The sequence below is a fragment of the Mytilus galloprovincialis genome, chromosome 12 (assembly GCF_965363235.1).
Source record: "Mytilus galloprovincialis chromosome 12, xbMytGall1.hap1.1, whole genome shotgun sequence".
NCBI lineage: Eukaryota > Metazoa > Mollusca > Bivalvia > Mytilida > Mytilidae > Mytilus > Mytilus galloprovincialis.
The window spans coordinates 29,598,313-29,623,740 of NC_134849.1; the positions used below are offsets into that span (position 1 = coordinate 29,598,313).

A 25,428-nucleotide genomic window follows, 5' to 3' on the forward strand; every position below is an offset into this window, starting at 1 on the left:
CTTGTTAAATGTATCTATCAAGTTGATTTTGAGAGCAAATGTACAAGAGTGACTGTTAAGTTTTCTCATATTTTGACTTACATCAAGATATTGACAATATTGCGATTGAAAACACAATTTGACGCCAAAAAAAACCTGATCAACCTCCAAGTTTTGTAATTCCAATTTCTATATAGTAATGTTCAAGCTGTGTTCATCTTATGGATACAATTGCGAATATAAATGAGGCATGTGTCCAAGAGACAGACAACCATCCGACCATAGAGCAGACAGCAGTACAAGGTCAGCAATAGGTCTTCAATGCAGCGTTTACATCTCCAAGTTGATATGATACTTCAGAAAATGTATTTTCTTTATATAGGTTTGCTAGTCACAAGGAAACTTTTAAACTAATCGTAATCAGTGGTGAAGTTAAAAACATTTCTTTTTTCACTCTTTCATCACGAGTAGGTTCACACTCATACATCATACGTTTTTGCAGATGATAGCGGGTATATGTTTAACTACAATCAGTTCCCTTTACAAGCAATTTGACCGACCGATTTATATTAATTACCAGGTGTGTACCAACATGCGCAACACAACGGGTTCCACATATGGAGCCAGATCTGCTTAACCTCCCGAAGAACATACGATCACCACTATTTTTTGTTGGGGATTTTCACAGTCTGTGATATTTTATTGAGTGATTTGTATTATGTTGTTTGTCTGTTGGCCTTTTTTGTTAAAGTTATATCGGGGTTTTTTTTCGTTTGTTTCCGACCAATCAGTGGGAATATCCCTGCATTGGTTTCGCCTCCGATATATCTTTTAAAGGATAAATAATGCTAGGACATTAAAAGTCAACTTTTAATCGTAGTTTGGTAGTTCATAATTTATAATTTTCAAGAAAAAAATGTTGAGGCAGTAATCATATCAAAGAAAAATATCACAGTTCTTATGTTTATCATTCTTGACTTAGATTGATATAAAAGTAAGGATATGTGGTATGACTGTCATGTTTCCGATAAAGATAAATATAAAAATTTTAAAGTTAGCATCACTGAAGAGACATGTATTGTCGAAATGCACATCTGTTTTAAGAAAATTGGTACCATTAATTTTATTACTACCACTGGGTCGATGCCTCTGCTGGTGAACTATTAGTCCCCGAGGGTATAACCAGCCCAGTAGACAGTACTTCGGTACTGGCATGAAAATACGGATTTCTTTGTGTTATTAGAATTTGCTGTTACAAAATGATAGAATTTATTATAGATTAAGGAATGTATCCTCTCTCATGCAAAGCTCTGATTCCTTTCACGGATTTGGCTATGCTTTTTGGACATTTTGGATTACAGCTCTTCATCTTTTATATAAGCTTTGGATTTCAAATATTTTGGCCAAGAGCATCACTGCAGAGACATGTATTGTCGAAATGCGCATCTGGTGCAACAAAATTGGTACCGTTCATTTTATTAACTTCATTCCTGATAGAATCTAACAGTTTCACTTGTCCTTGCTGTTTTAAAATGTCATTTATTCCCAGCATGGTTATATCTTTGATAAAGTCTATGGTCGTGTTTTGGTCAAATGATATTTTAAAAATATCCTGAATTTGTTATTGTACAGCATTTTGAATCGTTTCTCTGATAAGTGTTCTGATGTAAACTTTCTGTTGATGGTATTCATATCTAGCATGGCAACCAGTGGTGCTACCTGATCGCTTATTAGTGATATAGACAATGGCTCCTCATTACCAAAATATTTCTTGTCTGTTCCTGATGCTGTTGCATATATATCACCAGATAAGAACAAGTAAGAAAAAACTTTGAAAATCCTTATCTCTTTACATACAGATAAACAAATTATAGCAATATGTCATGAAGAAAACAAAATTAAGTTAAGTGATTTAAACAATGTAGTACTAGTATTTCCGTCTTTAAGAACGGATCGCTGTGAAAGAAGACCCTATCTCAAAACCATGATAGCATTACCTAAGTTCAGTCGTATAAATCACATAAAGTTTGAGTTTACTTTTCGTCGGATGGTAAATATTCATCAGGAATAGCTTACCTTAGCTGTATTTGACAAAACGTCGTATTTCATTTTGTCTTAGATATTTTTTTTTAGTTTTGAGCGTTACTGGTGAGTCTTTTCTAGACGAAACACGCGTTTGGTACCAAAACTAAATTTCTATACTGGTATCTATGATGAGTTCATTTGTATATTCAGGATTGAATAACTTGAACAATACATACATTTTTACATGATGGTTTAAACACTGTTCGGGTCTCACAGATGTCATTTCATGTGTTTCTTTACCGTTACTTGTAGGCAATTTACTAACCGCACAAGTTACCGTTTGACCAGTAACCTTTCATACTATATTATGAGCGATTAGTGACAAATTTTAGTCTTTTAAATACTTGTTCTTTTGTCGAGTAAGTATATATAGCTACTTTATCTTTCTTAACTTATTGGTACAGAATATATACTAAACTGTTTCAAGAAGTTGCCTACTAGTTTTGCGCTAAAATGTTTTTTTTCTGGGAGACGTGACGTTTGAAGGAGTCTTTCGTTTTGCAGCTAAAATAATATGAATGCACTTTCTAGGTGAAAGATTAGAATAATATTTTGTTTGTACTTTATTATGTTACAAAAACGGAAAACTTATGGCAAATATTAAAAAAAAAATAGGGCGTATGCGTCAAAACGACAGAATAATAACTGCATACAAACTCGGAGGTTTCAAATATTGTACAGTTATACCAATTTTTAAATCACACTTTATTCTTATACAGAGACTTTCAACAACCATTCTTCAAAGGATGTCAAATATTTTCAAACATGACTACAGACAACTATTCACGATATTCCTGGATAGAGCTATTTTATGAACATGCGTCATGGGTTTACTAGGTTTGTTGGGTCGCGTCTGGCTTATATACTAAATTTAGTCCTGGTATCTATGATGAGTTTATTTACTTACGCTAGTGTGTAAACGTGATAAGTGAAATCACGAAAACAAACAATGCTTACATTATAACAACCATATAGAACTAGATAAATATGTTTCATTTTAATTTTGGAGTATTTTTAAGAAATAGTCTATATCACCCTGTCATAAGCCTTAAATTGTAGAAATAACATGTGCACAAATCTGCTTTTGTTTTATTTCAAAGGTAAGAGATATAACCTTTGTAAATAGATTTTTGGCAGTCAAAAAATATACCATCATCACGGTACCCAAACTCGAACATACAAAATTTGGGTATGTAAAGACCCAATCAACGTTAGGAACACTTGGTCAAATGAAACCCATAATATTTAGTTGTTTAGTCATTTCTTAACTAATATTTGGGAAACGTTTGGAAAATTAGTAACAGTTTATGTCAATACCGAAACCCTGAATAATAACCAAACTGTGTAAAATAGATAAAAAAAAAGAAATGTTTCCTAAATAGTTAAATAATTTTCTTACATGTTAATTATCGTTACATTCATTGAGTTTTATCTGACACATCTCAAACTAATATTTTCCAGATACTGCAAACATTATTTACTTTGTTTTCTATTTTATATATCTATCATCGAGTCGTATTTCAACAGCTTGAAGCATATGTACTAAATTATAGATATAACGATTTGTCTAAGAAGAAAAGAAAAACGTTCGAAAACTGTTCATACAGTGCATTACTGCAAATTGACTGAATTTCTTCCGAATGATTATAATGAACTTAATTTCAAGTCATATCTATAAAATATATACTACTCTTCTAAAAACCTAATCGTAGATGATACTCTTGTTAAAAGCTTATCACTTATTGTAGAGATTTTTTTGCATTTACTTAAGTGCTAGTCTACCTTAAAATCAGGCATTGGCGAAAACATGACAAACAAAAACCCACTCAGGTTGACATTAATCCAGTCCAAAATGTATAATGATGCAAAAATATACCATTCGTTTTATTGTCCTGTTCTGGTAATGGAGGTAAAATTTTGTTACAATGCACTAGAAATTAAAAAATTAAGGGGAGCTTACTCTGTAATTAGCTATCATTCTAACCAAAGTTTGTCTCAAGATTTCCCAAGTTACCAGACACGCAGACACTAAAGACCTACCATTTCTAACTCAGGATGAGTGTTACTTCAAAATAAGATTGCTAGGAAGATGTTTTTTTTACAGCAAATTTTTGATTTTTTTCAAAATTCCCTGATTCTTACAAAGACTGGCACTTAAATATGCCTGAAGTTATGATTATTTTGTATGCAAAGAAATTCTACCAAAGTACAGACGTTTGAATTGATGTGTGTAAAATGCAAAGTCAGGATTAAATTATAACAGATAAATAAACAAATTGTCTGAAAGCTATGTGCCGTTGATAGTAACAACTTGTATAGATACGTAAATATTTGTTTAGCAGAATAGTTTGTCATTTTGCCGCCTCAAACTTAAAATAACAAATAAGTTTACTGACTTACAGAGCTCCATAGTCTAGAATTTCCAACAATTTATCTCAGAAAACTAATCCATGCATTTCACTTAACCAAGTGGACCCATATTATTGAAAACAAAATTAATCCGGTGCAAGCTTAAGTTGAGGCATACATATCTACATGTAACTATGTAATTTACGAGCGGTTATATTGTATTGATGATCAGATATGAAGAAAAAAAACATGATTATCAGAAGATATCTTTGAAAGAAACTGATTGACGCGGTTTCATATCATTAATTACTATTTCAAATTAAAATTGTGTTTTATTTTTATTCACTTTTTACATCTTATACGTACTAATTCAGTGAAGCGTTGTTGTTTCACAGTATTAGGTTTTAAAATGTGATCCATATAGAGTTTGTAAGTTCATTTATTGTCTTTTAAGGGTGGTTGATTAGGAACATAGTAGATCAATATCATCAATGTTACTGATCTCATGATAAAAACTTCGACAGTGGTTGTTTTGTGTCACGTCTGAATGGTTTATTGTTCTATTGTTGTTGTTTATTAACTTATTATTTGTTTTATTGTCTTTTTTTTATTGTTTTTTTAGTATAAGGATAACTTGTGTGAAATGATTTTTATCCCGTTCCAATTCACTTGAAAGATTAAAAGTTACCAAATGGTATTGATATATTCTAAATATTTTTATTGTTTTACCTCGTATGTTGTTTGGTTTATTTATCATGATAGTGCTGCATCATTAACGTTCATATATATCATTGTGTGTCTCTGAGGCTTCATTTTATTTCATACATGTTGTATCTCAAATTAAGTGGGTTTTTTTCTCACGGAAATGAATATAAATTTTCATTCATCTTTATCTACAAAATAATTTCTAACGTTTACATGATAAAGTTGTGTATTAGATTTCAGCCTGTTATGATTTTACAAAGAGTTGCATTATTTCAATTTTCGTAACATCATAACTGACGTTTTGGCTGAGTATGTCTTGAGAGTATTCCAACACAGTTTGCTAAGGAATCTCCTGTTAAAACAACTAGTGCCACAATGGTTATGCCACCATGCCCCATACGGTCTCGCACAATCAGCTCCACTATCAAGATCATTATCCTGGTCTATCGTAGAAAACTTCATTCCGTTATGGATAGCCATACTATCACCTATATCAAGGATAAACATACTACGAATTACTTATCAATTCTGATATAGCCATACTACAGCCATACTATCATCTATATCAAGAATAAGCTTAATATGCATCAATAATCAATTCTGATATAGTCATACTTTAACCATACTTTCACCTATATCAATGATAAACCTAGTACGAATCAATTATCAATTCTGATAAAGCCAATAAAAAATAGCCATACTATCACTTATATCAAAATTAAACATTCAACGAACTACTTATCACTTCTTATATAGCCATAATATAACCATACTAACACCTTTATGAAGAAAAAACATACAACCAATCAATTCTAATACAAAGTTAAAGGTGAAGCAATAATTAAACGGATTATCATGGTCTTGAAGTTTAATCCCTTTATGTGTACACTCTTTTTATTCCCTTTCAATTAACATGACTACTTTCTAATTATCCTGTTTGAAAGAAGTTTTTGAATGCCGGGTACTGATTTAATCATTTATTCACCTTGAGCACAAGAGATGTTTTTGTCATCCCGCAAATCAAATGAACGAATAAATTGTTTCTTTACTGTCATTAGAATAAAAGAAAATCTCGTTTTTTTATATAGATTATACCGTCGGTTTTCCCGTTCAAATGGTTCTACACTAGTAATTTTGGGGGCCCTCTATAGCTATCAGTGTGAGCCAAGACTCCGGGTTGAAGACCGTACCTTGACCTATACTGTAATGGTTTCCTTTTATAAATTGTGACTTGGATTGCGAGTTGTCCTACTTATACTCATACCACATTTTCCTATCTCTATTTGAGAGGATTTTTTTACCTGCATTTCCACTATAATTCCCAACAGTCAGTTGATACTTAGATGTCGCATCTCCAACCTCAATTTTTTTATACACAGCATACTTCTTTGTATTTGACAGGTCCTTTAGGTCTATTCTAAGTTCATAGTTACCACTGGATGTCAGGCTGTGAATGTTTTTGTTTCCTTTAAATATATATTGTACAGAAGCGTTACAACAAAAAATCTCTAACTAGTAAAAGAAAGGGACAGACAAAAAGGTTCCATGTTTTTACTTTTACTTTGATTCAGAAATTATTGTATGCATTCATTATTGGGATTTTTGTCATTTTAGATTAAAATTCGATTTCAACATTTGCTATGTTGAGAAAAATCCTGTTTAATTCAAATAAAAACAAGAATGTTTCAATAGTACACGGATGCTCTTATCATTTTTAATATTCAGTAGACCTTGAAGTTGGGGTCAAAACCTAAATTTGGTATTAAAATTAGAAAGATCATATCATAAATGCCATCATAGGGAACATGTTTATTAAGTTTCAAGTTGATGGACTTTCACTTCATCAAAAACTACCTACACCGATAACGTTAACCAAAAAATTTAACCAGAAATTCGATCAATCATTTTCCATGTTCAGTGGACCTTGAAATTAGGGTCAAAATTTTCATTTGTAATTGACATAAGAAAGATCATATTATGAGGAACATGTATACTACGTTTCTAGTTTATTGGATTTCAGCATCATCAAAAACTTCTTTGACCAAAAACTTTAACCTGAAGCGGGACAGACGGACGGACGAATGAATGAACGAACGGACGCACAGACCAGAAAACTTAACGCCCCTATACTATCGTAGGTGGGGCATACAAATCAAAATGCGAATTTTTATTATAGCGATTATAAACCTGTCGTATTTTTCTCATGAATAAAAACACCGCAATAACTACTTAATTTTCAGTATTGCAAAACTCATGTGAATTTATTCGAATCAACAAGATAAGAAACAATAGAATATTATCTTATAAATTTCGTAGTTTATGTAGCACATCGTATTTATCAATGCTATTTTTTTTTTTAATTCAGATGTGGTATGTTTGCCAATGAGACAACAAGCGACCAAAGTGACACAGACATTGATAACGCAAAACAAATATGTAACACATAAACAAATGACAACCACTGAATTACAGGCTCCTGATTTGGGACAGGTACATACATTAATAATGTGGCTGGGTTAAACATGTGAGCGGGATCCCAACCCTTCCCCTAACCTGGGACAGCGGTATAACAGTACAACATAAAAACGAACTATAAAAATCAGTTGAAAAAGGCTCATCAGATGGACAAACATACAAGTGGACGTCGCCGGATGTATATTCTTCGTCTTTTTAATCCGTGGACTTTACTGTGAAAAAGTGTTGCAGTATATTTTAGTTACGTTTTTTTCTTATAAAAGAAGTAACTAAAATATTGCAACAGTTGTAGTGAGAAATTTAAATTAAATTATTTTATATTTAATTAACGGGGAAAAAACGTTCACCAATTCGTGAACATGAATTCAGTCCCGTAAATTATTTAGTGTCCTACATTTTATAGTGCAGAGCGAGATTTTAACCGAATAGATCATTTTACTTTTCTCAACAATTTTGTAACGACTTGTAGATATACTTAGGCCTTAAGAGTATTCTCAGATCTGGTTTTAGAATTTTTATCTTAATATTTGAACTGTTGAAAATAATCCTACGATATAGTGTTGAACATCATATCAAAAAGGAGTTCCATAACCTATCAATATGTTTGTATCATTTAATTATGATCTTTTGAGTTATAGTTTCTGCTTTAAATTCTATATATTATTTTTGATATCAGCTCTCTCAACACTTATTAAAGAAATCATGCGAGTTAAACGTCTTATACTTACCAAACCAGTATTCCTCATCAACCGTTCCAAATCCATTTGCATAATCTATCCATGGTCTCTGGAATTGAGACCATCCATCTATTCTTTTCTGAATAACCTAGAAAAAAATGTTTTAACTAAATCATTAACCCATTTGAAAGAGATAAATCCTATATTATTTCAAGTTAATAATTTTGTGAGATGCATGTTTGCCAATGAATAGTAAGCAGAGGGTGTGGATTTATTTGTTCATGATGTGAGTAATCTTAAGGGGGCTCCTAGATATAAATCAATTTTTTTCTAATATAGGATTTCGCTATATTTTTTTATAAATGAACTTAATTATATACTTAAAAGAAAAAATTTCCATAAATAAATGGGGTCACTGTTTATTTAAGCTCACAGTCTGCCTCCGGAAGAAGCATACATTTTTGTTAATGTCGTTTTTTTCTGTTAAACTAATTGGAGAAATAGAGGTAATATCGAATTAAAACAATTACAGATATCGTTAAAATTTTACAATTATTTAGTTTATGTACAGCTTATTTGAAAACAATAATAAAAAAAATATAGGTCACCGATGAGTAAAAAAATATATTTCAAATCGAATGCTACAAAATGGTATTTTTGCACCAAAGGGAGATAATTTGGAGCTTTTTCAATGATATAAACATTTAAAAAGTCATCTGTGGCCAAACCGAATCGATTTTTTGGGTTGATTTTTGTGCCATGTCACAAAGTAATAACTAATAGTGTTATGGATAAAATTTGTAATGAAAAAATATAGGTTTAATTTCTTTCTTAAATTTTTGTACCCTGGAACCACCGTCCAATAATTTTTCACACAACGATACTTATTTTACTAATGTATATAAAAAAGAAAGCAACATAATTCGCAAGTAAATGAGTCATACAAAATTTATAAAGAATCTTCAGGTGTTATGTTGCAAAACAAACGTGATGCTCGTAATTAATATATCACCTGTTTTCAGTTGCAGTTTGATTTTCCCTAAATTCATCAATGAACCTCAGATTGTAGCTAGATCTTATCTAATATGCATATTGTTAGTTTGTTTTCTTTCTGAATACGAATGAATAATTAGTTACTGAATAAAAAGCGAAGGATATAATTGTTAATGTATTCATCAATCAAAATGGAAGGACACGCTGACGTTTTGTCTCTAAAACGAACAAATACGATCAATAAACTAATGGTGTCAATATTTGATTTTGTTTGTCTTCAAACCATATAGAAGCTATCTAAAATCACTGGTAAACTCTTCATCACAAATGATACAGTCAATTCGCAAAAGTTTCACTGGATCTGTGAGAAGAATGATGACAAAACACCAAACTTATTAAAACAATTATGATACCAAAATAATAATTAAGTACGCAAAACGCGTGTTTCGTATTAATTTGTGGCATATAGTCACTGATAAATCAGTCTTTATTATAGGGAAATATGATGTTTTCAAATAATAATGGTGAATTGATTAAGATTTAATGACTTTTCAGGACCTCATTTATTTATCAAATCATAACAACAGGTAGGGACCATATAGTATGTCAATCGAGACTTAGAACAGCAGTTCTTGACTGAACAAAATCGAATGGATAGAGTACGCTATTTGAATTTGCAATTAGACGAATCAAATGATAGTGGTGTCCATTGCAATTAGAAATGACAGCGTATTCTTACAAGACAATTGCAAATTTAAACTATCATTACATAGTAAATTTACCCGATGATTACATAAATTCCTCGTTCATCTTTTTTTTTATATTAACAAAGTCTCGGAGTTCTAAATTGGACGAACAACAACCTATCGCTTGCTTGTTTTACTCAAATAACCCTGTTGCAAAGATTAAATTGTAATATACTGTAAAGCAAACTTATATTCACTAGCGATTTATTCTCGCAGCTTTCGCAATTAGAAAAATAATGCGGATTTGAATTGTCGCAAATATTTAAACCATGAATGTTCATCCTTTTTTAACAACATCAAGTAAATTGGAGAACAGAGACAGGAAAGGTGCATTAGAAGGGGCTAATCACTAAATAAAGAATCCACGAAAATAATTTGGTTTATTGTACATTTGTAATGCTTATTTTACAGTTAAAGCAAACGTACTGTCCATCCTCCTCCGTCTGTTTCCATATCATAATAAACTCTCTCCGCCTTTTCGTCTATGGGATATATTGTGTGTACACCAGATGTCACTTCAGGATGATGATTATGTATCGTAGTGCAGTCTTTTGGATATTGCAATTTTCTTTTTTCTGAAAAGAAAGTTCATAATACAACAACTTGACATGTTTACATATACATTTTGTAATTGAAATATTTTGCAGGTTGTGCTAAGTTGCAAACAATATATATTTATGGGACATCGAGGAAAAAAAGTTAGTGAAAGAGGAAAAAAAAACCAACTACCTGTAAATGCTATAATTCCAAACTCCCCAACAAATGAATGTTAGATTCTTGCATTTTTATGATTATAAGATGTCTGTGCAATTTTTAGTTGGGGTAATAAGTTAGAATTTCAAATGGCAATATAAAAAGTGCAACAGTATCAATGTTGCATTCAGATTTAAACTTTAAAAATGCAACACACTGATAAAAAGCAAATAAAAAACTGATGCAGTGAAAAACAACAGACAAAAAACCATTATACACAATATCTTAGATCAACAAGGATAAAAACACGTTTGCTCTGGTTGTGAAGACATGCGAGCAGTTTTGTATATTTATCTTGTCTGCACATTGAAGTTATCAAAGTTTTACATTTCTTAGATTTATTTGATTGTTATTTTTTATTTCACCTATAATTACTTTAAACTTATATAAAAAGACCTTTCAGGTCAAATCTATTGTAATCATCATGAGATGAAACTGTCTATAAATCTTATTCAATAATGCAGCAGGCCATTAAAAGAAATTGACATTACTGTTACGTTAAACAGGATGTAAAGTAAGCTTTGGGGGCTTCATAGGACCTTTAACGTTGAGTCTCCGCATTGGTATCAAATTCTTTGATTTTTGTTTTCGATACACCTAAATACGATAATATTGTATTTACCTTTATTATTGACAGGATGGAACAGTTCATCCCGTCCTTGCTCCTCCAGAATGTCATTCATTCTCTGCAGTGTTATATTTCTGATCAAGTCTTTTGTCGAGTCCTCTTTCAATGATGTCTTTAGAACAAATTTCGGATCATATACCTCATGAGTGTTCTGATGTAAACTGTAATTTTCCGGTTTATAGTTTTGGTATCTAGCATGGCAACAGTGTCGCTTATCAAACTTAATGGTTCTTCACCACCTATATCGTCTGAACACAATGCTGTTGCATATGTATCTCCATACCAGAACACACAAAAGACAACAACTATAACCATTGAATTTCCAATAGCACTGCATTATGCCAAGTGAGTTTTGAAATATATTTTTGCTTTGTGTTACTGTCAACGTTTTATTATACTTGTAATCATGATTTAGTAAACAAACATGAGAAAGTCATGCATTCTTATATTTTAATTCACTGATTTGTAAGCAAACAGTTGATTATCTACTATAATTATTCCCATAACCAGTAAAAAAGTTTATACCATACAGAAAAAAAAACATAATTCTAAAGAAATCCAAATATCCAGGTCTCCAGCAAAAGTTGATTTATCATGAACAAACAATTTTCTTTTGAAGATTACTCAGAATTGTCAGACTCGGGAACAGAATCCGAATACGACAACAAATCATTCAGGTAAAATGTAAGCTATAAGTGTTTTCAACAATTAATGCGCATGCTAATTAATTTCACTCACTCACTGTGTTAAATATGTGTGTTTGTTGATAGGAAACAAAATATTTAACCCATTCATTTATGAGTTTGACTGTCTCTTTGGTATCTTTCGTTCATCTTCTGCAAGAAAAGCTTTCATATTTGAAAAAAAAGGTCCTTTCATAACGGAGCAATATTTCAAAAGGAAAAAAAACATAATCATTGTACAGTTTGTGTGGTATCTTTTATTGTTTTGTCGCCATTAGTTTCCACAAAACGTGGGAGAAGAGTTTTTAGGCCATTAAGAGTTATATATAAATATTAACATTTTCGTATCCTGGAGATTTAATCTGGTGCGCATCAATTTAAAAAAAAATGTGCGCACGACTTGAATCTGCTGAACACGACTATAACACTGGTGATAACGAAAAAGTAATTAACAAAACTTATTCAATAACATCTTATAACTAAACGCAAGAACTTGAAAAATGTATCAGTCGTGTGATGTATGCTATTTTTGCGGATGCATATACAATTTTGCTTAACAGAAATTGAAATTTAGAGATCTAATAATTAACAAATCGGCAGTAAAAGCACATTTTTTTGTTAGGAATGTTTACCAAAACAAAACAAAAATGAAATAAAAAAAAGAAGATGTAGTATTAGAACCAATGATACAACTCCCAATCAAATATCAAATGACGGCGAAGGTAACAACTATACACCATCAGTGAACAAAAAAAGTACCAAATAGTAAACTTTAAAATGCTATTTAATGACAAATTTAAAACAATTCAAAAGAGAGAACGAACAGCATGATTTGTGAACAAGCCATTAAATGAAAACAATATGGCATACTACGAAAATCGAAAACTACTGAATTACAGGCTCCTGAAGTATGAACGGCACATCCAATGTGGTTGGATTGTCAAACAAGCATTTCACTTCAGTATGTTTGTCTGAACTATTTTTTTAGAACATAAGGGTAGTTTTGTATAAAGAAAGTATGTATTCATTCATTTATTATCAAAGTATGTACTCTCCACCCCTCCTATTCAAGTGAATTTGTAATCCTCAGTTTGTCGTATTTATAATATGTGAACACCGCTAACGTGCTGTTTCCTTTAATTTGTTAAGCAGATAAACATTACAATTAAAGTGTAAAAAACATTACCCGACTTATTAATTACCAACATTTCAAACAGTTTACAGAAGACGTTCTTCAAAGAAACACTCGGATGTACGATATCCAAATGATATGGTGTTGCCTCTACATTTAAAAAAAACCTAGATTAGTATCTATGATTTTCTTCTTTGTTATTGCTTTCTACCAGGAATCAAAATCAAACGCACATTGTAAAATGTTTCAAAAAAACAGCTTCAGTGCTACTAAAATATACTACCCAAAAAGATTTATCAACAGCTTCCATTTAACAGCATGTAACACGTTTGTTAATATGTGCATAAAAAAACAAATATCTAAAAAAAAATGTCTCTCCTTTTGTTAACTACGATTTTCTTTACTATATATTTTCGAAAGACGCCTGTGAACTACGTCATTAACATTAACATTTACGTTTACTGTTTTTAAACTTCAAAATGCTAAAATTAAAACGGACGATTTCAAAACCTTTTTTACTTTTTATTATAAAAAAATAGAAGTACATGTCTAGGTTGACTTATAAGCTATTTTAGGTTAATTTTTTTAAACATTTAAAGCAATACATTGTTTTTAATATGTATTAATTAAACAAATCCTTGTATAATAAAAGAAAGGTACTTGATATTATAGATACCTATACCTTCAATATGTTATCCCCTACTGTTTACGTATAACACCGAAGAACACATAAGCATACACGTATGAGTCAAGCATTCAGCACTGCTGTCTTGACATGAATTATCATTGATGTGGTCAAAACTGTACATAAAGCATGTAAAGTGTAAACATAGTTTGTAATTGTTCGAATACAAAGGAATTATATCCAAGCATATTACCTTAGCGGCAGTGGGCAACATCTGTTGGCATGTAAGTTCCTATAGTGATCTTTGTTTTTTAGTTTTTTTCTCAATTAAACTGTTTGCGGTCGAGCGTTACTTGAAAGACTTTTGTGGACAGAACTCGGATGTGGCGTAAAAAATGTCACAACTGATATTTATAATAAATGTATTTATTTAAATCATAAATAAAGACATTGTCAACCAACCTGTTATTACAATAATGCAGAAAACCTGCATGTCACTGTTATGTTTTGAACATATTACACCAACTGTAGTGAAACCATATGTTCTATCAATGTATAAAATATAATTTCAAATGTTTTTATGAAATATCAAATATTACACTTGTTACCACTTTTTAAAAACGACGAAACTTACAATAAAAGAACTTAACATTTTGTTAAGATTTCTTATTTCTCCTAATCTTATAATCAAAATAATGCCAAACACACTGATATAATTAATCTATAACCTTTTATCTCATAATTTGATGAAATGAACCGGGTACGTATCTGTGGACACAAAGTATTAGTATTCCATTTAATATAAATAATCACTTAATGTCCTTTTTTTCTAACCATATCACTAACTTTAACATGTTTAAATAATGACTATATATAATCATCAATAGTGAGAATTGCAACGGATGCTTTACTAATGGTTACATGCACCGATAACTGTCAATAATTGTCTTTTAATAAAAAGTGTTTTAAATATCTGACTGCATTTGTAGGTATGTAGTAATGGCATATTACAATAGGTGTCATATATGCAGAATGAAGACACTTCCAAAGTATACACTCACATACTTAATTAACTGATATCAATTGACAAACTCCGACTAATGATGAACCTGACAATTATACTAAATCTGTTAAAAGTTTTGATCTCCTCGCTTCTGCTGTGGCACTTTTAACACAACTACATTGTAGAGCTTCATCATAACATTGATAGGCTGCATTCTTATCACCGGATATCTCATAGCAGACTTCAAGTATTGTTAATGAATCAGATACCCTATATATATCCACATAATTTGTTTCTTTCACTATACAGTTCAAATCACGCAAAGCATGTTGTCTGTTTGCAATATTTCCTAAATGATGATAGCAGAGAAATCTGAGACAATGAGACAAAACAATAGGAGGTAAAGTTATGTGTTGGTCTTTCACCTCCTCCTTCAGTTCCTTTGGTATTAGTGATGAGTGCTGTAAGTACGTGACATGGTTTACAACTGCCATTCTCATCTTGTCTTGAAGTGTCATTGTGGAATGTACATGATTTCTGTAATAATTGATTTGTTGTTCACGGTGTTTTTGCAAGTTCATTGCTATCATATCAGGTAAACATTTTAAAAGAACATAATCCGTAAGTCTTAGTGTAACATTGAACTGTCCTGTGACATAATAAAACGACGCATATAACAACCAGCCTGAGACAGCATCTGCTTTAATACCGTCTTGTAAATGTCTGTGATAACGTTTGTGTATGTTGTACCTTCCAGTCGTTACTGTTGGTGATGGTAGTCGTTGCGCTGCACATTGACTTATGTTGGCATGATGCCATTTACATACATCAACAATAAATGTATACGACTTCGACTTAAGTAAATAATCAATGAATTCGAGTAATTTTAAACAGCTGGAAATGTTATACAATGCAGCATAAGTGTCATCACATATCCTGTAAAATAGTAAGTCTAATTTGATAAATGAAGGTTCAAGCTGTGTACTTAATACACGATGATGATCATGTTCGTATTGAAAACAACTATGTATCAATCCATGAATTCCGTCACACTTTATTTTATTCAACACAATAATTAGTGTTTTATTATTATCTGCATTGATTTTTCCTCGGAACATATTATGCTCAGGTATAAAATAGTTCGGACAATAACATCTTTTTACCCATAAGATAATTTTACTAAGACATTGAAAAAAACAAGAATATAATTTAGATGAGTGAAATGTGTCAATATCAACTTCTTCTGATACCCAGAATAAAGCTGTCTTCAGAAAGTAAGAACACAATAAACCTTCAGTATGTTTGTTTGCATTAACTATATGTTTTAATGTTAGTTTGAGAAGACAGTAACATAACAGTTGAGTGTAATTAAACGAATGTACAAGTTGTTTTTCTGCCACTGAGAAAGATAATCTCCATAATATATTACAATCTGGCAAAGTCCTTGGTCCAATAGGAACTAACAAACATCCGTAGTTTTTGATCTTATCAATTACGGAATTAGGCGGCCATTGCAATCGGTGACGCGATGCCCAGGGTAATGCAATGTAAGGTAGGTATTTAATTCGTAGACAGAATGCAATATCCACGGTTTGATAGTTATCTGATAAACAGGGGCCGTGAGATGAGAGATTCAAATTGGGGCATGTCTTATTTATTTTATTAGCAAATAAGTTGACTGACAAATATAAACCTTGTCTTGTACTTTCAAAGCATTTGGGTTGTATAAAGTAAGATTCCCTATCCCCTCCTGCTACCAATCGGAGTCTAGCAAATCCAGAATGATCATTATCATTCTCCATAAGCAGTGTTGTGCTTTGTACTGGGTGTTTGATATTCTTTACATCTCGTATTACGTCTACGTTTTCGATGAGTACCATTATATCCGTGTCACTACCTGGTAAATCCAGTCCCTCTGCTAAGCTTCCACTCGATATTCTTTTCCAAGTGCTACCGTATGATATCCAATTTTGTTTCTCCATCATATCATGTGTAATAAATAGTTGTTGTCTTGTACGTATGTCTATTTCAGTACCAGCTGTACTCACTAAGTGTTCATATAAGTATTTATTCTTCAAATTACTTTCCGTCCAGGACATGTTCTCTATAAAACAAATAATCAAATACATAAATATTGTAGCTTTTTTTTAAATTTTATAATAGTGCATGTAATGTAAAAAACTAAACATTGTGAATCTGGAGATAGGACGATATTTACCAACCAATGACCAATGTTCTTCAATTAAAAAGAGACAAATTTATGTTGCTGTTCTATGATTTGGCTTGTGTACTATTGTTTGTTAAATGTCTTATTATTTTTACACATGGCATGATCAGTGTATGTTTTATCTTTGAGTTTTGCTGGCTCTCTGATATCTTTCGTCACTCTTCATATACTTCACTCATTATAAATAATATAATACATTCGTCATATATACCAGGATTCAATTTTGTACACCAGACGCGCGTGTTGTCGACAAAAGACTCATCAGTCACGCTCGAATCCCCCAAAAACTTAAAAGGCCAAATAAAGTACGGAGTTGAAGTGCAATAAGGACCAAACGTTTGCCAAATACAGCCAAGGTAATATATTCATGAGGTAGAAAAGCCTTAGTTTTTCAAAAATTCTAAAGTTTTGTAAACAGTTAATTTATAAATATGACCATATCAACAATAATTCATATCAGCACAGAAGTGCTGACTTCTGGGATGGTGATACCCTAGGGGAATTAAAAGACGATAAATGAATTTTGTAAAGTATTGGGCTGGTGATACACTCGAGTTTGATACTCCACCAATAGTGGCATATATCAAGTGGTTGTTAAACTAAACTCATCATAGATATAAGGATTAAATTTTGTTTTTACGGGAGACACGCTACTAAAGACTCATCAGTGACTCTTGAATTAGAAAAGTTAAGGTATATCATCAGTATAAATTTTTGAGACAGAATTTTCTTATAATTTGCCAAAATGAAGATTTTATTATGCTGTTTTCAAAAATTTAATAAAAAGTATGGGTCACCGTGCTCTTTTTCAAGCTTTGAGTCGTTGAAAATTGCCAAAATTTGGATAGTTTGTTCATAAAATAAACCCCATTAGTGTGAAAAAAAAAATATCTATGAGACAGAATTTGAAATAAATTGTGAGAAGATAGGTTTCATAGTATGTTTGAAAAAAGGAAAAAGAAAACATGGTGTCACCGAACTTGTTTTCTTGCTACAAGCAAAAATAAAAAAATTCCCTATCAGCCCAGTATAAATTTTGTGCTAAAAGAGTTATCTCCCCTTAAATGACTCATTTGATAAAAAGGGTTTTAGAACGCAAAAAATGATATTTGTTAAGAAATTATGTTTAGTACAATTCATTAACAAGTTTTCTTTATATAGAAAAACAGTCAAACGATTGAATTGCAAATCTTTCAGATTTAGGCAAATAACTAGACCGATTGTGTACTGTGATTGTACAATCCAAGATGGCGGTATACCATCAATCTACCTTAAAAGGCCAAATAAAGAACGAAGTTGAAGATCATTGACGACCACAATTTCTCGAATTGGTTCCAAATACAGCTAAATATTATATTCCTGAGGTAGAAAAGCCTTAGAGTTTTTTACGAAAATTCTAAAGTTTTGTAAACAGTTAATTTATAAATATGAACATATCAATGAGAATTCATGTCATCACAGCAGTGCTGACTTCTTGGATGTGATACCCTAGGGGAATTAAAAGACGATGACTGAATTATGTAAAGTAAAATAAAATAAATTTGATGTATTAAAAGTAAATCACAAAAATACTGAACTTAGAGGAAAATAAATTCGGAAAGTCCATAATCACATGGCAAAATCAAATAACAAAACGCATCAAAAACGAATGGACAAGAGCTGACATATTCCTGACTAGGTACATGCATTTTCAAATGTAGAAAATGGTGGATTAAACCTGGTTCTTGAACTTTGCAGTTCAAAATGACTTTCAACAACTTCCCTTGACCAATCAATAGACTTGGTGAAAAAAAAGTGAAGCACCTGTACGTTAACAACAATTGTATTGTTGGAAATACAAGAATATTAAATTATACATATCCCAAAAAGTCACCTTAAACCAGAATCATAAACAAACGAGACCATTTTATTTTGTATACTATTAAGTATCCTCACATTAAATCAGCGTTATATTAACTTCACCAACGTATTGAGAGTATACATCTATCAACTCGTATGCCCTTGTCCTTGTAACACGATGTCAAACCAAAAAAACAAATTAACCAGTGGGTTTTTTTACAGAACGTTTAGCCCTTTTTTCTCAATAAGTTTGTCGCAAGGTATCAAAAACCTAAAAATTGAATATTTAGTGTCTACTTCATAATATTAAGATATGGTTTTTAGATAAATATTGTAGCTGCTGAAATTATGCATCTTTTTCTTTTACTTCGTCTCTTCGACTTTTGGCTTCGTGCTATTATGTATCTTTTAGTTGTATGAACTTTGACATGACTCAGCATTGATGCATCCTGCAATTGGGTTATTGACTTGATGACTTTGGCCATACATGGTAAAGAGGAGTCCTGAGGTTTGATTCGAAAAGACGGTTTTCTTTTTGTTTTCTTTTGTATTGATGATTACGTAATATTTACTTTGTCGACAAAATGAATGCTATAAAATGTAGCATGGAAGTAGGATATGTGTCGAAGAGACAATAACCTTATAAAAAAGCAGAAAAAGCAAAAGCTCACCAATGGATTTTCAACACAGAGAGAAAATCCCGCACTGCAGGCCGATTTCGACTGGCCTTCACAAACAAATGTAATTTTGCAGGCTATTTTGTCAGCTTCTTTTGGGTTCCCCTTCATGAATTTGCATTGGGACTTGGTAATTTATGATACTTTTAATCGATGTAAAAAGACGATTTGTTACACTAGTAACCCGAATTTAGCTTAAACGGACAAAAACGTGTTAACGCTATTTAAATGAGATTAATTGTTATTTGATAAAGATTGACAAAAATTAAAAAATATTTTTAATTCATTTCAATTCATTTCAATTCATTTCAACGCCAGTCAAATAGATTTCTTTGCGGTGAATCAATTGAAATCAAGTTGCTGGTAATGTACGTCAAACTATTAGGCCACGCCCCCGTTAAACTATTTCAAACAGGCATCAATTCGTTTTAAACATCGTTGAGACCCGAGCTTTGTACAGGTAAATCACTCAAGCAAGACAAACTTTATTTATTTATCGGTTTTTTTTCATCAAATTTTATCGAATTCAATTAAATGTGTGTATTCTTAATAAAGTCGCATGCTTCACAATTGTTAACAAATGAATGAACAAAAAATGTGACATTTAAGAAATTTAAATAAAAACATTAGAATATTGATGCACGGTTTAAGAAATGTGAATCTATTGAAAATAAAATAGTAAACTTGCAAACTTTCAATCCATTTGTTCTCATTGAGGTCCGCGTTCATGTTTCAATGCGATACGTAACATGAAAGTCCAATATGTTACAAATGTATAGACTCTACGGTGTCCGAGTTCTGTCCGAAATAAATAATTGATTATAGCACTTATAAGACATAATGTTGGAATATTTGTCTTTTGTTGAATTCGACACGTCTCCCTTTAGATGGTTTTCGGTTATTTCCGTAGTTCGGTTGCTGTCTCATTGGCGTATATCTTACATCTCCTTTTTTCGTGCATCACTGATAATTATTTATCATGTGCACTGATGGCTGAAACAAATCTGATCATATACCTCGATAGCACTGCCTGTCACGTTTCTTTTGCATCAAATAGAGCGGTTTGATTTGGATTTGAATGGGTTTTACTAAACGTCTAGTGGCAAATATTTCACCCATAATACAGCCATTATGTCAGTGGCACATCTGACGAAAATTCAAACCACAGATTACAAATTGCGTTTTTTTTCTGAAGTTTATTAACGAATGATATGCTGCCTTATACCCTTATATCAGTTACCCATTCGTGAACGTAATGGACGTATGATGAATGAAGTTCCATGTTTTATCTTTTATATAAAATTTAAAAGGTTAAACCGGGTTGAATTATTACATTTACAAAAAAAAACATCATTTTATTTTTTAAATAAATTCAACAACAGTATAAGTATATTTTAAAAATTTAATTGACAGTTTATATTGACCATTATATACATATAAAGACCGATGTCGATAACTCCATTGATCTTTTGTATCGTTATATTTTTAGCACGAAATAAATACAGGAGTTAATCATATCATAGAAAAAATATCAAACAACGTTAGTTAAGACACGATTGATAAAATCTAATGGTTTATATTTCAGTTTCGAATCAGATTTTTTTAGACACCAGTGTTACTACTCATTTTGATAAACAGTGAGACGCTTACTTGCAATTCGGAATTGACGAAATAACGTAGCAAAATGACCGTACTTATAGATTATGCTTTTGTTTTCCATCTTAATTGTATTGTCATTTTAGGGACCGTTATAGCTTGCTGTTCAATGAGGACCAAAGCTCCGTGCTGAGCCGTACTTTTGACCTCTAATTAAATCATACCATGTGACTTGACGGAGAGTTGTTTCATTGGCACACATACCACATCTTCTTATTTATATTAAACGGGAGCAGTTTATTACATTTTCGTTTAGATAAAAAAAAATATAGAAATTCAGTGAATAAAATGAATTTGTAGCATATTGTTACATTCAAAAGTATTTAATTTTGATTAATAGTATACATTATTTTTATTGCATTGGTCCACAAATAATGCCCAGTGTCAAATATTACACATCGATGACCACTTAGATTAGTTACTTTAATTAAACTCATTCCTTGGCTGGTAGTACACGCTTGTATTTTGTCCTTTAAAGTTAGTCTGTCGGTTTAATCATGGAAGTAATATTAAATATTAATGAATCACAGTTTAAGGAGAATTCTTGGTCATTTGCAAATAGATAAAAAAAAAAGTATGAAAATTTGTGTACGACTGAATTCAGGCCGAGAGAAATATGTTTTGTTCTATTTCAGATTACGATTGAATTCAGGCCGAGAGAAATATGTTTTGTTTTATTTCAGATTATTTAGTACATATACATAAATATTCTTAATCTTTTACAATTTACAAATAAAATTTGATAGTGCTTTTTATGCACATGGTAGATGAAACCTGTATGATCTAATTTTTTCAGAGGTCTGTGAAATATTGAAAATAGTACGTTCCGGAAAACACAATTCGCTATATAAAATGCTTGTAAAATTCCGTTACATGCGGTACGCTCATATTTAAATACCTTCCCATAAGAAAGTGAAAAAAACAGTTTTTGAAATTCACCTAAAAAAGATTAAACGAATAGTTTAACTTATTTTTCAAATATCGAATACACAAATAAATCTCTAATTTATCCACGCTTGAAATTTGTTTTTACTGACAGGTGTATGCTGGTATTCGATTGGACATCAGTATCAATGTAGGCGTAACAGCCTATCATATTTATCCAATCAGCTGTCTAGTATGCGATGACATACGGTCCACTTAGTTTAGTTTTCCTTGTAATGAATTATAAATTGATTGCAATAAAAAATTATTCAATACTCTATAAAGCAAACAATGTCTAGCCCAAAAATGACTTACACGACGCTATACTATACATATTATACTTAATAATTATTTACAAATTAAGACAGCGTAAAAAATAAAATAATAACGGTAGAGCTATGGGGTGGTGTTCTCGAAAGTCTCCTAAGATTCGTCCTAAGTCATAGATAAGACCAATTTTAGGACGGACTAAAGATCAACTTTGGACAATCTTAAGTTGTGTCTCGAATCCACCTCAGACGAATCTTATGTTAGGACGTCCTAAACATATCCTAAATCGAAATACAGATATTTGTTGATAAAACCTTTATAAATGACGAAAATATTGAATACAATTATTTACGAATTTTATAATAACATGTACAGAATAAATTGCATAATTACCAATGTAATTATATAAAAAAGATTGTTATTTAAACTAGAAAACAATTTGTTTTGAAAATAGAATTAAATTTTTAGTATAATCGTAACACGAAGTTCAAATTTTAAAATCATTCACCTTTTCTTTATATACGAGTTAATAACCGATGGTGCTTTTCATTTCATGTTCATTTTCACGTAAATAATGAGCAAAAAGCGAAATCCAAACTGTATTACACTAGGATGAAGATAGGATGCTCTTAAGACACCTTGTTGGGTGTCCTAAAGTTAGGACGAAAAATGAGATATATCATAAGTTAAGAGAGCTTCGAGAACACGACTTAGGACAAAGACTTGTCATAAGATAGACTTAGGACACGTACTACCCCTAATATAGCTTCGAGAACACCACCCCAGATTTAACGGGGTCTATTATGCTATTAGTATGATAGTCCCAGCAATTAAAAAAAATGATCATAAAAAAAACGGTTGTGCTATTGTGGGCAAGGGACTTGCCGGTACGTCTAAAAACCCAACCAGGCCGCTTTGGTGCACTAAGCCCTAAGACATTTATGGAACACTACAGCGAACTTTCTAAACAAATTTGAAATTGTCAGATAAAAATAGCCAACGCTTATATTGAAGAATAAACAAGTCATGAAAAGAAATATTACTATACATTGTACGGACATTTTGACTAATTCACTAGCTTTGATACAGCGGAAGCAAAAACATCGAGCGTAGCAAAGATAAAAAAAAATTAATAATGCTAAAATTATGTATTTTCAAATCAAAGGACAAAGCGTACGCAATGTCACCCGGAATCCGAATCTGACTGACTAGCAAATTACTACAAAAATAAACCAAAAAAAAAAGGAACAACGTATGTTAGAATCACGAAAAAAGTGGATTTAGATTAGATTTGTGATCATTGGAATTTATTAAGACTTTTTAAAATATCTATTTCTAGGAACTTTTTTTAGATCGAAATTAATAAAGTTCATATATAAGTATGTGGTACAGCTCACACCGATAAATACATTACGGCATATTCACATAGAATTGCAAATAAACCTTTCAATAATGAATTCTTATAAGCTGATTTTAAAGCTCATAATATAAGAGATATGGGATATAATTCAATTTGACGGCAACCAAACGACAAAAACACTATAGGTAAATCAAGACCGCATGTCTAGTCTTCAACAAGACACATGTGTCTACACGAAATGCCAAGCTCTAAATCGGCATGAACTTGTAGATACAATATTAAAAAAACAACAATATTAAAGTCTAAATAATATAAATATTCATTATTCACGCATATTCTAGAATTTCTAAATCGTTTGAGACACGTATGCAAAGCCCATGTATTTTCCGTTCACATAATGTTTTGACGGTTTTCCGTTTTTATTTATAACTTCCTACAAACATTGCTCAGACTAGACAGCATGAAAGACTAAAACACTTTTATAAGTCAGCGTATAGGTTTATTCCTTGAATGCCAACATCCTTTGATCTACCGACAATTTACCTTTAAAAAATGTTGGCTTTCGAGGAATAGGTGCAAAAAGTTATCACAACACGAGAGCATGCTTATCAAAAATGGACATTTAGAGGTATAGGGGAGGGTTGAGATCTCACAAACATGTTTAACCCCGCCGCATTTTTGCGCCTGTCCCAAGTCAAGAGCCTCTTGCCTTTCTTAGTCTTGTATTATTTTAATTTAATTTCTTGTGTACAATTTGGAAATTAGTATGGCGTTCATTATCACTGAACTAGTATATATCTGTTTAGGGACCAGCTAAAGGACGCCTCCGGGTGCGGGAATTTCTAGCTACATTGAAGACCTGTTGGTGACCTTTTGCTGTTGTTTTTTTTATTTGGTCGGGTTGTTGTCTCTTTGACACATTCCCCATTTCCATTCTCAATTTTATTTAATTCGAATTGAATTCGAACATAATTACGAGGCATAATTAAACAGATAGTTAAAATCTAATTCATGTTTGTTACGTTGTTGAATTTTTTTTCTGATGATACTACTTGCAATGAACGAATATGGATTCTCTTAAAATGAAACCTTGAAACGTAAAGTGTTGCATCACATGTGCATATTGTGAGAAATTCCAGTTTACACAAATGTGAAGCCTCTTTGGACTTTGAAGGTTTTTTTCAATATTTCTATAGTTGTGTGTGCTGTAACATCCTACCATATTACTTGATTAGATTTCTTGAAACTTTGTATCACGTGTTAGAATACTATTGATGTATTATGTTCAGTTTGTACAGGATATTTTTCTTGGTAATAATACTACACACTTTTTTGCAAGTGATTGATGAAATGATACTGGTAAGGGGTTTATCGTGTTCGCAAATCATCGGTGTTCTTATAAAACAAAGTAATGTAGTTTGATTGGAATTGAGACAAATTTCCACAAGAGACCAATTGACACAGAAATTCACAAGTATAGGCCACCGTACAGTCTTCAACTATGAGCAAAGCCCATACCACATAGTGGAACTAACTATACAAATCAGATGAAACCGGTTTAACTCATCAGATGTAAATAAATAGAAATACTACACAGAATAGACGTGGTCAGGTTCTTGTACAAATATCCAAACAAACAAAA

General features: G+C 31.6%; 1 protein-coding gene across 1 annotated transcript; it reads right to left on the reverse strand.

The window, feature by feature from the left end:
- Positions 1–5,385: 5,385 nt before the first annotated feature.
- Positions 5,386–11,445, reverse strand: LOC143055290 (fibrinogen-like protein A). Its single transcript, XM_076228425.1, has 5 exons — positions 11,385–11,445; positions 10,436–10,584; positions 8,322–8,418; positions 6,420–6,584; positions 5,386–5,606 (listed from the first exon to the last, which is right to left on the reverse strand). The coding sequence occupies exons 1-5, from the start codon at positions 11,443–11,445 to the stop codon at positions 5,386–5,388; spliced, it is 693 nt and encodes a 230-aa protein (XP_076084540.1).
- Between the last annotated feature and the right edge of the window lie 13,983 nt (positions 11,446–25,428).